The sequence below is a fragment of the Phyllobates terribilis genome, unplaced genomic scaffold, assembly GCF_046119375.1.
Source record: "Phyllobates terribilis strain yellow unplaced genomic scaffold, ASM4611937v1 Scaffold_1__5_contigs__length_1240528914, whole genome shotgun sequence".
Classification (NCBI taxonomy): domain Eukaryota; kingdom Metazoa; phylum Chordata; class Amphibia; order Anura; family Dendrobatidae; genus Phyllobates; species Phyllobates terribilis.
In genome coordinates this window covers 490,784,287-490,797,680 of record NW_027362761.1, presented here as the reverse complement: position 1 = coordinate 490,797,680, position 13,394 = coordinate 490,784,287, and the positions used below count along the sequence as shown (strand labels likewise).

At 47.5% G+C, this 13,394-nt stretch overlaps 1 protein-coding gene across 1 annotated transcript in view; it reads right to left on the bottom strand.

The window, feature by feature from the left end:
• The window catches only part of ANKDD1B (ankyrin repeat and death domain containing 1B), a 142,589-nt gene extending 142,263 nt beyond the window's left edge, over positions 1-326 (bottom strand). Inside the window, exon 1 of the mRNA XM_073680089.1 lies at positions 282-326. Coding sequence (XP_073536190.1) covers position 282 — 1 coding nt within the window. The 5' untranslated portion in view covers positions 283-326. The remainder of the gene's footprint in view (positions 1-281) is intronic.
• Positions 327-13,394: the final 13,068 nt, after the last annotated feature.

Here is a 13,394-nt window from a genome sequence, read left to right as displayed (position 1 = left end):
ACAACAATTCAGTCCAAAGTCCTCCCTTCCAAACTCCCTGAATCCAAGTCACTGAAAAACAAGTCACACACTTACTTTCGTTCGCACTTATGCTCCGGTCACACTCAGCTCGTTCACCCTACAGCTCAATGCACTTCCAAAGTGGGAACAGACTATTAAAACTGTGAAGTAGTCATTGGGAGACATGACATTGACAAGTATAACAGCAATGGCCTTCTGCTCCTCAAGACGTGTACCACACATGACCTAGTCATCACCAACATCCTGTTTCATCTACTCACTTGGAAGAAGACATCATGGATGCACCCACACTCGAGGCACTGGCATTTCATTGACTACGTCATTGCCAGGAAGAGGGATAGGATGGACTTTGGCTTAATGAGAGCCATGTGTGGTGCTGACTGCTCCTTATTGTGTCTAAGTGCAGGCTTTGCATTCTGCTGTCAAGGAGACCCTAAGGGCAGAAGACTACAAAGAGGCTGAATTTTTTAAGTTGCAAAGCAGAACAGTTGCAGGGGAATTTGCCAATGAACTTGATGTTTAGCTGTCAGACACAATGCAGCTTGACAAACAGTGGACAATTCTTAAAGATGCTATTTACAATACTGCCCTGCAGCATCTCAGACCAGTAGCCCGAATTAACCAAGATTGGTCCAATAAAAATTATGAAAAATTAAAGGCACTCCTAGAAGAGAAACATCAGCAGTACAAAGCACATCAAATTGGCCCCATGTTGCTAGCCAAGAAGGATACCTTTATCAACACAAAAAGAAAGGTGCAGATAAAGCAACACAAGATGCAGGACACCTGGTTTAGCAAGAAGGCTGACGAAATCCATGGCTATGCAGACAGCCACGACCTGAAGAGCTTCTATGATGCGCTAAAGGCGGTATATGGACCTCAATCATCCCACTCCTCATCTCAACTCAAGGCGAATGGAAATAAACTGCTGACAGAAAAAAACTGATTCTAGAACTGTGGGCTGAGCACTTCAACAGTGTCCTTAATCGCCCTGCCAAAATCAATGATGAGGCCATTGCTCGGATGCCCCAAGTAGAAGCCAAAAAGGGCCTCGATGTTCTTCCCAGGGAAGATGAAGGTAGGAAGGCAGTAAAGCAACTCTCATGTGGCAAAGCGCCAGGCTACGATGCTATACCTGCCGAGGTATACAAAGCAGGCGGCCCTGTCCTGATGCAAATGATGACTAAACTATTCCAGTCCATGTGATAAAAGGAACAAATTCCGCAACAGCTGAAAAGTGCCAACATAATCCACATCTACAAGAGAAAAGGCAACCATCAATCTTGCAAGAACCATTGAGGCATCTCTTTTATCCACTGCTCAACCGCCTCCTCGAACATCTTGACAAGGTTTACTACCCGAACGTCAGTGGAGCTTCCATGCTGAACCTGGGACAGCAGATATGGTCTTTGGCGTGACAACTCCCGTAAAAGTGCCAGGAGCAAAGCAGCTACTTTTTTGTGACCTTTGTCAATTTGACCAAGGCATTCGACACAGTCAGCAGAGACGGCCTGTGGAAAATCATGGCATCACAACTGTCCAGCAGCTCCATGATGGTATTGTGGCACCCCTGCAGGGGATTACCACAGGATCCATAGGTGCAGGGAGAGATGTACACTTGGGCACACACAACACCTTCCACCCCAGGTCTGAGGGGAGGAGTCAGTTTCCAGGGAGACAGCACAGCGGCAGTTGGTCTTGAGAGACGGGTGAAGGAGGAGAGAGACACAGAGCTGTTGGCTGAGGACCAGTTAAGCCCTGAACAAGGAAACAGGTCTGTGTTGTGAAGTGCCCTAGAGAGAGGGACGGAGGCTAGAAGGAGAAAGAAAGAGATAAAACTATTATCCCTTTTGCTCACCCGGACACCGGAGACCGAGATTGCTATTAATTCAGGAATAGCATAGAAAACCCGGACAGATCAGGAGGATCTACTCCCCCTGAAGAAGAAGGGGAAAGAGTTGCCAAACTTGACCAAGTATAGGACCAGGGGCCCAGAAAGAGAATTGGTAGCCCCAAGGAAAGTTCCTCATTGTCAGTTGTGGAGAAGGAACCCAAGGAAAGTAAAAGGTGGCAGGTTCAGCTTAAGGCAGGACTGATCCCAAGCAACGCACACATTGTTAAAGGAGGCCTCACAAATCTCCAGAGTGAATATCTCTACCTGCACCGAAAACCTGGTTACCCTCCTGAACTGTACCTGTTACCGAACATCAGTAAAAGAAAGGTACTGAAACAAAGACTTAATGTGTGTGTGTGCCTACTTTGACATTACTGCCTATAGCGTTCGTACAAGCCATATGCCGGTCACCTCAGCAACCATACACAGCGCTGGTAACCGATTTTACTAGTTACCATAGGAGGCGTCAGGACACAATACTCCCATCATCCTGACCCCCATCCCTTTACTGACGATCCAGGGCACGGAACCGGGAACCGACCAACTGTGATCCCCACAGAAGTAACCCATCCATCCCGGTATCCGAGTACCCCTACCCCTGTCGACTGACTCAGTTTGGCGTCACGAACAGGATACCGGGCCCGGTAGAACCGGGTACTGTGTGCTTAAATTGGACTTTATTGAAAGTTTGTGTACTGTAAAACGGGCCATCATTACTGCGTCATAGAGAAATTAAACTGCGTCACAGAGCGGAGAGAGTCGCGGGGGCGCGGCTAAAGGAGCGCGAGGATAGCCCCGCCGTTTTTGGTTTTTTTAGTCACCGGTTACTGAAGGAGTTAATCGTAGCGACTGGCAACGGTTAACTAGGGGGGCACCATCATGAGTGAAAGAGATGATGTCCGAGACCTTGAGGGAGGGGATGCCCAAGACGCAGCAGTCGGTTCCTCAGCTGGTGAGGGAGCCGCAGCATCTGGAGCGATGGCCCCGATAATGGCAATTGCCTTGCCGTATGTACCGGGGGCCAAATGGTTACCGACGTATGAAGGTAAACCTGGTACCTTAGCAGCTTTCAAACGTAAAATGTGTGCGGTGCTGGACATGTTTGCGATGACAGGAAAGCAGCGAGCCTCCGTTGTGCAGGGACAATTAATAGGTGCAGCGGAGCTAGAAGCTGAGACTTGGAGCGATGCTGATGGAGACTCTATAGAAAATGTGTTTGATAAGCTCAAAGCTGCTTTTGAAAAACGCACACAGTCTGAACTAAAGATGCTATTCTACCAATGCAAGCAGAGACCGCAAGATACCATCAGAGACTTTGCCCTACGTTTACAAGCGGCACCCCGGTCCATAAAACAGGTAGATCCAGCAAGTGTGCAAGACGAAGATAAATTGCTTGCAGAACAGTTTATGAATGGCTTGAGGTCAGACTTTCACCGTCAGCAGGTGCACATGTGGGTCCTAGATCATCCAGATGTGGATTTTAATACCTTAAAGGACCGTGCTATAACTGTACTACGAGACCCATTACCTGCAAAACCTGCAATCCCATCCTGGCAGGTTAATACCTCTCACATGAACTTAGAGCCTACCCTTAAAAACTCTGTAGAAGCGGTAGGAAAAGCTGTCGCACCCAAATCTGCTGATGACCTACGTAATCAGGTGTTACAACTAACCAAAAACATGGACTACGAGTTAAAACTCTTGCAAGCCAGACCGGAGGCACAACCACCAAGCAAAATCCAGTTAGCTGAGTCCCCTGAGGATGTCCTGTGGATGAGGAGAAAGCTCATGTCGCCCGTGCAGGGGACCAACGCACCATTCTGACGCAGAGCCATGTCGCCCTTGGAGGGGATAAACAAGTCGCCCGTTCAGGGGACCAACGCACCATTCCGACGCAGAGCCACCGACCACACGGATTCTTCAGGATAACCTGTTTGCCTTCGTTGCAACAAATCGGGCCACTTTGCAAGAGGATGTCGTTTAAACCCGAGATTCCTGGGTCCGCGGGCCAATCCCCAGGAATAAAATGGCAGGGCCCATATGACTGGCGTAGTCGGTATGTGGGAGGCCGCCCGTACCTCAACATTACGCTAGAAGGAATCCCCACATCGGCCCTATTGGACACTGGGTCACAAGTCACCACCATCCCACATATCCTTTACAAGCAATTTTGGTCTGATGCTGATCTTAGCCCCCCAGACTCTAGTCTTGTCATTTTAGCAGCTAATGGTCAGCCACTGAATCAGGTGGGGTTTAGAGAAGTGACAATAAAGCTGGGGAGGGTGGAGTTGAGAGGCCAAGGGTTATGTGTGGTAGAAGATGACCCCAATAACAAATGTCCTTACATGGTGCTTGGTACTAATGTGATTGAAAACTGCCTTGAAGAAGTGATGTTTTTACTCCAACAGATTACAGAGACTGCTGGCATTGGGCAGAGGAGAGTCCTTCAAAGAGAAATCCGTGCCTTAATTCACAAGCAACAGGTAAATCTGTCTGGGGGGGAGATTGGCAGTGCGCGCGTAACAGACCCATTTCCCATTGCATTACCACCAAACAGTGAAATGATGATATGGTGTCGAGCAGCTATGGGTATCAGAAGAAAGGAATACCAGGCAATTGTAGAACCGGTATATTCAGAGCATAGACCTACACTGCTGACAGCTAGAGGGGTGGTGGATGTACGCAGGGAAGAATACCAATCCGTGTGTTGAATTGTGGTGAGGAAGAAGTGAAATTACCCCGGTATGCTACTGTAGCAAAGCTGTACACTGTCAGTAATAACAACATACAGACATTAGAGCCCTTGCCCCCGTCAAGTCAGGCAGAGGACAACAACCCCAAGGGACAGCTGGAGGAGTGGTGTCAGCAGTTACACATAGGGACTGATGCCACTCCCAACCACCAGAAGCAAGGAGTTTACCGGGTAGTACAAGAGTTTAGCCAAGTATTCAGTAAGCATCCATTAGATTTTGGGAGGATAAAAGGGGTACGCCATCACATACCCACAGGAGATCATCCCCTGATTAAAGTGAGACATAGACCCATCCCACCAAACCACTACCAGTGTGCTAAAGAGATGCTGCAGGACATGAAGGAGGCCGGGGTTATAAGAGATAGCTGTAGTCCCTGGGCGGCCCCCTAAGTCTTAGTCAGATAGAAGGATGGCACTATGAGGATGCGTGTGGATTACAGGGAGGTCAATAAGATCACTCACAAAGATGCTTACCCGTTACCCCGGATAGAGGAGTCTCTTGCTGTATTAAAGACTGATAAGTATTTCTCCACATTAGATCTCACTAGTGGGTATTGGCAGGTCTCCGTTGCAGAAGAAGACCGGGAGAAAACAGCATTCACAACACCAATGGGTCTATGCGAATTCAATAGCATGCCATTTGGGTTATGCAATGCACCGGGGACGTTTCAGAGACTCATGGAGTGCTGCCTGGGACACCGGAATTTTGAGACGGTACTTTTATACCTGGATGACGTCATAGTGTATTCCAAAACCTATGAAGAACATCTGGAACACCTGGTGGAGGTATTTACAGCTCTAACAAAGTATGGAATGAAACTCAAACCATCTAAATGTTACCTGCTGAAGCCAAAAGTTCAATACCTAGGGCATGTGGTCAGTGCGGATGGCGTAGCACCAGATCCGGAAAAAGTGACAGCGATCCAGGACTGGCAGAGGCCGACCACCGTCAGGGAGGTGCGTCAGTTCTTAGGTTTGGTTGGGTATTACAGAAGATTTATTAAGGGCTACACGAAGATGGCAGCGCCCCTACAAGATCTTCTAGTAAGCCAAGCTAAGAAGAGAAGGTCTGCAGAGCCGCCGTCGGAATGGGGAAAGAAACAAGAAGACTCCTTCCAACAAATGAAACAGGCCCTGACCGGTGAGGAAATCTTGGCGTACCCAGATTATAACCTACCATTTGTCCTCTACAAAGATGCAAGTAATGTAGGCCTGGGAGCAGTACTGTCCCAAATACAAGAAGACAAGTAAAGAGTAATTGCTTATGCCAGTAGAAGACTTCGACCCACCGAGAGGAACCCGGAAAATTACAGCTCTTTTAAGTTGGAGTTCCTGGCCTTGGTCTGGGCAGTCACAGAGAGGTTCAAGCATTACTTAGCAGCTTCAAAATTGACTATCTTTAAGGACAATAATCCGCTAACACACTTGGATACTGCAAAGCTTGGTGCATTGGAAAAGCGCTGGATGGCCCGGCTATCGAACTACGACTTTACCATCAAGTACCGAACAGGCTGTGGAAATGCAAATGCTGATGCCCTCTCCAGAAACCCTCAAGTACATTTGCAAGGGCTTGAAGAAGAAACAGATGACTTGGAGGAAATAGAACTTCCAGCTTTCCATAAAAGTAGAAAATGGAAAATGACAGAAACCCATATCCACCAGAACCGTCAGGATGTTGCACTAAACCCGCTGCCTCATTATGGATGGAATGAAACCCAAGACAGCGATCCGGCAGTGAGCCTAGTGAAGAGGCTGGTAACCCAACCGGATTCCAAAATTGAGAAGAATGCTCCCCCAGAGGCCCAATACCTGTGGAAAGAAAGAAGCAGGTTATTTATCTATAAAAACCAATTGTGCAGACGGTATATCAATCCAAGGACATATGAAATGGTATGGCAAGTTGTGGTTCCAAAGAGAGACGTCCAAATGGTATTGGAAGCGTACCATAATGGAGCAGGACACTTTGGATGGAGAAAACTGGAAATACTGTTACGTGAGAGGTTTTATTGGATTGGCATGAGGTCTTCCATAGAAAAATGGTGTAAAAATTGTGGCCCATGCTCATTAAGAAGAGGAGATCGTAACAACCAGAAAGCACCACTCCAGCCTATCATAACCAAACAGCCCTTGGAACTAGTAGCCTTGGATCATGTCAAACTCGCACCCAGTAGATCAGGCTATACTTATGCTCTTACCATGGTGGATCACTATTCCAGATTCCAAGTGGTAGCTCCTGTGAAGGACTTGACAGCTCAGACAGCAGCAAGAACCTTTCAAGGTTATTTCTGCAGGCCACATGGATATCTAGAACAGGTATTGACAGATCAGGGTCCTGCCTTTGAAGCGGAAATATTTCAAGAGTTCTGTAGCTTGTATGGATGCAAGAAAATTCGTACCACGCCTTACCATCCCCAAACTAACGGAATGTGCGAAAAAATGAATCACGTGGTAATAGAACTGCTGAAGACTCTGCCCTTGGAAGACAGAAACAGATGGCTAGAGAAATTACCAGATCTTATTGACATCTATAACAACTTCCCAGTAAGTTCAACTAATTGCACCCCGCGATACTTGATGAGAGCGAGGCCAGGAAAATTGCCAGTGGACTTTGAAATGGGCATTGTAGTTCCTGAGGAAGACCACTCAAGTGCAGATTGGGATACTAGAAGAACAGAACAATACAAGAAAATACAGGAGTGTGTTGAGAAAAGTCTAGCAAAATCCAGAGAAAGACAAGAAACCAATTTCAATAAAAACGCACAAGGAATCCTGTTAACCCCCGGAGAATTGGTTTTGAAAAGGAAAAAGAGACTTCATAAGCTAGATAATCAATGGGAAGAAGAACCATACACTGTATTACCATCCAATTTTGATAACCAGAAAACCTGTCTAATCAGCAAGGATAACGGAAGTCCCGGAGGACTGAAATTAACTAGGGGGGAATGTGGCACCCCTGCGGGGGATTACCACAGGATCCATAGGTGCAGGGAGAGATGTACACTTGGGCACACACAACACCTTCCACCACAGGTCTGAGGGGAGGAGTCAGTTTCCAGGGAGACAGCACAGGGGCAGTTGGTCTTGAGAGACGGGTGAAGGAGGAGAGAGACACAGAGAGCTGTTGGCTGAGGACCAGTGAAGTGCCCTAGAGAGAGGGACGGAGGCTAGAAGGAGAAAGAAAGAAAGAGATAAAACTATTATCCCTTTTGCTCACCCGGACACCAGAGTCGGAGATTGCTATTAATTCAGTAATAGCATAGAAAACCCGGACAGATCAGGAGGATCTACTCCCCCTGAAGAAGAAGGGGAAAGAGTTGCCAAACTTGACCAAGTATAGGACCAGGGGCCCAGAAAGAGAATTGGTAGCCCCAAGGAAAGGTCCTCATTGTCAGTTGTGGAGAAGGACCCCAAAGAAAGTAAAAGGTGGCAGGTTCAGCTTAAGGCAGGACTGATCCCAAACAACGCACACATTGTTAGAGGAGGCCTCACAAATCTCCAGAGTGAATATCTCTACCTGCACCGAAAACCTGGTTACCCTTCTGAACTGTACCTGTTACTGAACATCAGTAAAAGAAAGGTACTGAAACAAAGACTTAATGTGTGTGTGCCTACTTTGACATTACTGCCTATAGCGTTCGTACAAGCCGTATGCCGATCACCTCAGCAACCATACACAGCGCTGGTAACCGATTTTATTAGTTACCACAGGAGGCGTCAGGACACAATACTCCCATCATACTGACCCCCATCCCTTTACTGACGGTCCAGGGCACTGAACCGGGAACCGACCAACCGTGATCCCCAGAGAAGTAACCCATCCATCCCGGTATCCGAGTACCCCTACCCCTGTCGACCGAATCAGTATGATGGTGAAGATCCTGAATGATGAAGAAGAATTGGAGGCCTTCACAGTTACAAACGGCGTAAAACAATGCTGTGTGCTCGCCCTGACACTGTTCAGTATGCTATTTTCTGCCATGTTGAGAGATGACTTTAGCAACTGCAAAGATGGAATCCATGTCAGGTATAGGACTGACTGCAAGCTATTCAACTCCAAACACCTGAAGGCTGTTAGAAAGGTGCATGAGACTGTTATCCGTGATTTCTTGTTTGATGATGACTGTACACGTAACACCAGCACAGAGCAGCAGATGCAACATGAACTGGACTTTTTTTCACAAGCCTGTGACAACGTCGGTCTCTTTATCAATACTAGAGACCACAGTTTTGTACCAGCCTGCTCCACGAAAACCATACCAGCAGCCATGCATTACGGTGAATGAGCACAACCTCAAAGCAGTTCTATTGTCCTCTATAAATAACTCTGTCTCTCTTTTCCTATTTCTTCATGGGATCACGCTATCTGTCCTCTCAGGTCTCCTCTCACTTTAGGGACACCCACGTCATGTGACTCTGCTGAGCAATCAGACCAGAGGTCTGCTCTAGCTGCAAGTTAGGCCTGTCTAATTCCTTACAAGAAACTCTCTCTCTGTTTCTTCACTTTATCCCCTCCCACTCTTGTCTACTCCCAACTGTTAACCCTAACTGTCCCTGTTAACTACCTGTTGCTGGGCAGAATACCGCTTCATCAATAACAATACAGATTATTAGACATACAAACATCATAACTAGTGTTGAGCGAACAGAGTATCTTCAGCGTGCTCAAAAAATATGCTGTCGCGGCTGCATGTCTCGCGGCTGTTGGACAGCCGCAATACATGCAGGGATTGCGTAACAAACAGGCAATCCCTGCATGTGTTGCGACTGTCTAACAGCCGCGAGATATGCAGCCGCGGGGATGCAAACATATTTTTTGGGCACGCCAAAGATGCTCTGTTAGCACCCGATCCAAGCATGTTCACTCAACAGTAATCATAACACATTGAAACATTACACACGTCTTTAAGAGGGGAACGTGGGCAGCATTTCAATCTCCTTACATTTCACCCGTCTTCCGAAACCTAAAAGACATCAAACATTTCACCATACAAAACATAGACAACAGTGCAGTGTCCTCTTAGTCTTGTAGGGTATAGCCAACCAGGTCCTTTTCGACCTGAACTGCAACTGACCAAGTCCTTGGTAACCGGCACCAATCCCTCGTGTTATCTTTGGCCCCTCTTTGTAAGGGCCCTCCAGCCACACAACACGGCACAATCCATCCCTGTAAGGGTAGCCCTTCATGTTAAAGGCACAGTCCATTGTCCCCCCCATCGCTCCTTAGGACAGGGATACATTACTTAAATTCCACTCCTATCCACGAGACAGGCAACCACAAAGTCCCTTAAGATGACGTCCATAAATAGAGGGAGAACACATTTCTGCCATCTACTACCAATAATGCAGCGGATTCCCGGATACATTCGGTTGCTAGACTCGCTAAACTGTGGCCTTAAGGAATCTGGAAGCTTCCCGATGATTAGTTGCAATGAGCACAACTTGGCCTGCTTCAGCCTCAGACTGTTTCTTTTTCAGTGTCCTTTCTCGTTCTCTTGAGAACCCAGAGACAGATCCTCTCCTTCCCCTGTACCTTTCCTTCCTCTTTTTGTCCCGGATCACATCCACGATGCACCACATCTTGGTTGTAGGGAGTGCCTATACAGGGGTGGGGACCATTCTTGGGGTCAGTGGAGAATCCACTGGCGTCTGGGTCCATAGGGCCTCCAGGCACTTGGTCATTCTGCGGGCCATGAACCAAGCCGTAGTCAGAGGCTCAGTCTCCTCTATCAGGCTGATCGGCCTCACCTCTCCCTCTCCTCCGACAGCTCATTCTGTGGCAAGTTTTCCTTTGCCAACAACTTCCACTCTGCCATCATTACTGCACTGCACTGCACTATCTTCATTTTCCAACCTACAAATGGCGCCGTCTCTTCCGCCGCTTGGTGCTCGTCACAGCCCTAAATCTCTTGTTAGGTGGGGTTCTCTTTGTCTCACCATCCTGTTTCTTTAACTCCTTCACCCGTTATCTTGAGTCACACCTTACTGGGCGAGCCTTTTCCTTCCACTTTGTTTTCCTGTAGCGGCTATTCCTCGCTGAAGGCTGGCACTTCCAGCTACAACACCTTGTTCGGTAGGCATAACATATGGAGAGCTGGACACCAATTGTCCTTTCATTCCTCCTACGCCCACGATGGGCGGGCCCTTCTTGTTGTTCTGCACCACTAACCGACATTACCTAGTTCATGTTCGGCGCCATCTTAAACGATGTAACGGTCGCCATCCTCCTCGTAACTCGTTTCTTTCCCACATCACTCTGCTCTCCCAGCTGCAAGACTCAACCCTGCTGACTATGCCAAGTGCAACATGGTACGGGGCGGTAGTCATGGACGAGGTACTCGTATCTTGCGCCTCAGCACGTTACATGAAGGTGGGGGTCCTTGCTGGGTGTATGGACTTGAGCTGAGAGGGAATACACCTGTGCAGGCCGCATGTAACCCAGGTTGTTGCTTTGCCAGGACCAGATGTTTTACAGTTCAATGAGGGAGACCACCGTTCAAAAATAAAGTTTTTACTGAATGGATACTTGGTAGGGAATATATACAGAAGATAGTGGGTACATTTCTTTCACAACTCTGAGCATTTTCTAACCAGTTTCCTTCGTCTTTTCTCTCTTGTCCTCTATCTTCACCTTTCCTCTTTACTCTATTTACTTGTCCTCTATTTCCACTGTTTCTCACTACTTCACCACAACCCAGCTTGACACTACATTTCCGTTCTGTACTCTTCTTTCACCCTAGAGGAGCAATATTGCTGGTACTTATCTTCGCTAATGCTGACTCACTGGAACTCCCGCCCGGGGCATTCTATTTGTCTTGCGTACTCAGTCTTGTCTAGGCCCATTACCTTCAGGAGTTATAAACTCTGGGCCTTACTACTAGGTGTCATCTCCGAGGACCTGTCTCCAGTAAATCCCTCTGTCTCTCAGTCACTCTTCTTCTTTCTTCATGGGATCATGCTATCCATCCTCTTAGGTCTCCTCTCACTTTAGGGACACCCCTGTCATGCAGATCTGATGAGAAATCAGACCAGAGGTCTGCTCTAGCTGCAAGTTAGGCCCTGTCTAACTCCTGACAGGAAACTCTCTCTCTGTCCCTTCACTTTAGCCCTTCCCACTCTAGGCTACTTCTAACTGTCCCTAATAACTACCTGTTGCTGGGCACAATACAGATTCATCACTAACAATGCATATTATTACACATACAAAAATCTTAACTCATTGCAACATTACACACGTCTTCAAGGGAGAATGTAGGCAGCATTTCCATCTCCTTACACACTCTCCCGGGTAGTGACCATAGATGCTGAGGTCAACAACAGAATTGCCAAAGCCAGCACTGCCTTCTGGAGACTGCATAAGAACGTCTGGAAACGAAGGGGACTCAGCCTTATCACCAAGTTGAAGGTCTACTGCGCGGTGGTCCTTACCACACTTCTCTACAGCTGGACTGTATACCACCGGCATGCCAAACAGCTCAATCAGTTTCACATGAGCTGTCTCCGTAGAATTCTCCACATCAGGTGGTAAGATAATGTCCCTGACACAGCAATCTTCAGCGTTTACACTCTCCTGCAGAAAACCCAAGCCAGGTGGGCCGGACATGTTGTCAAAATGCTAAACAGCTGATTGCCTAAACCAGGGATCCTCAAACTATGGCCCGCGGGCCACATGCGGCCCGCCGAGGATTTTTATCCGGCCCGCCTGGTGTTTTTGTCACCACTGCCTGTCCTGCTTAGCAGACGACAGTTCAATGCAGGCAGGCCCTGTAATCGTGGGCAGAACGACGAGGTGGCGAGTAAAGGCGATGCGCTTCCACTCCGGAAGACTTGCGGCCCTCTGTATACAGCACAGACAACGTGATGGCGTCACGCGCCTGTGCCAGAAGTAGACGGAATCGAACGGGCGCCTATTCAGAGCAGTGGGGTACATAGGTGAGTACTGGTATTTTTTTTATTTTTAACGCTGGGTCTGGTCTACCATGCATATTGGGGACATCTACTTACCTATTGGAGACCTATGCTGCCTATTGGGGACATTTACCTGCCTATTGGAGACCTATGCTGCCTATTGGGGACATTTACCTGCCTATTGGGGACCTATGCTGCCTATTGGGGACATTTACCTGCCTATTGAAATACCGGTAAGTTTGCTGATTTAGCTTTACTTGTTCTTCATTTTAAATATTGTATTTGTTCCCGTTTTGTTTTTTTACTTTAAAACAAGATATGTGCAGTGTGCATAGGAATTTGTTCATAGTTTTTTTAAAACTATATTCCCGCCCTTCAATGGTCTGAGGGACAGTGAACTGGCCCCCTGTTTAAAAAGTTTGAGGACCCTGGCCTAACAACTGCTGTATGGAGAACTGTGTCAGGGAAAGCAAGCAGACAGGGGGCAGAAAAAACATTGCAAAGACTACTTTAAAGCATCTCTCAAAAACCTGGGAGTTGACATTAATGTATGGGAGAAGCTTACCCTAGACCGTCCAGTTTGGCGAAGCAAGATCACCTCAAGAGCTTGGGCAGCTGAAGATAGGAGAATCTTTGAGGTAAAAATAAAGTGAGCAGAGCTCAAGGCACAAATGGTATCTACTGTCCTGAACACATCTACTTACTTATGTCACGTATGTGGGCAAGCCTTTAGTGCCCTAATTGGCCTCATCAGTCACCTTCAGATCCACCACCACTGATCCTCCTCTAAACCCTGAAGTCATTGTCATCTTTGACTGCGAA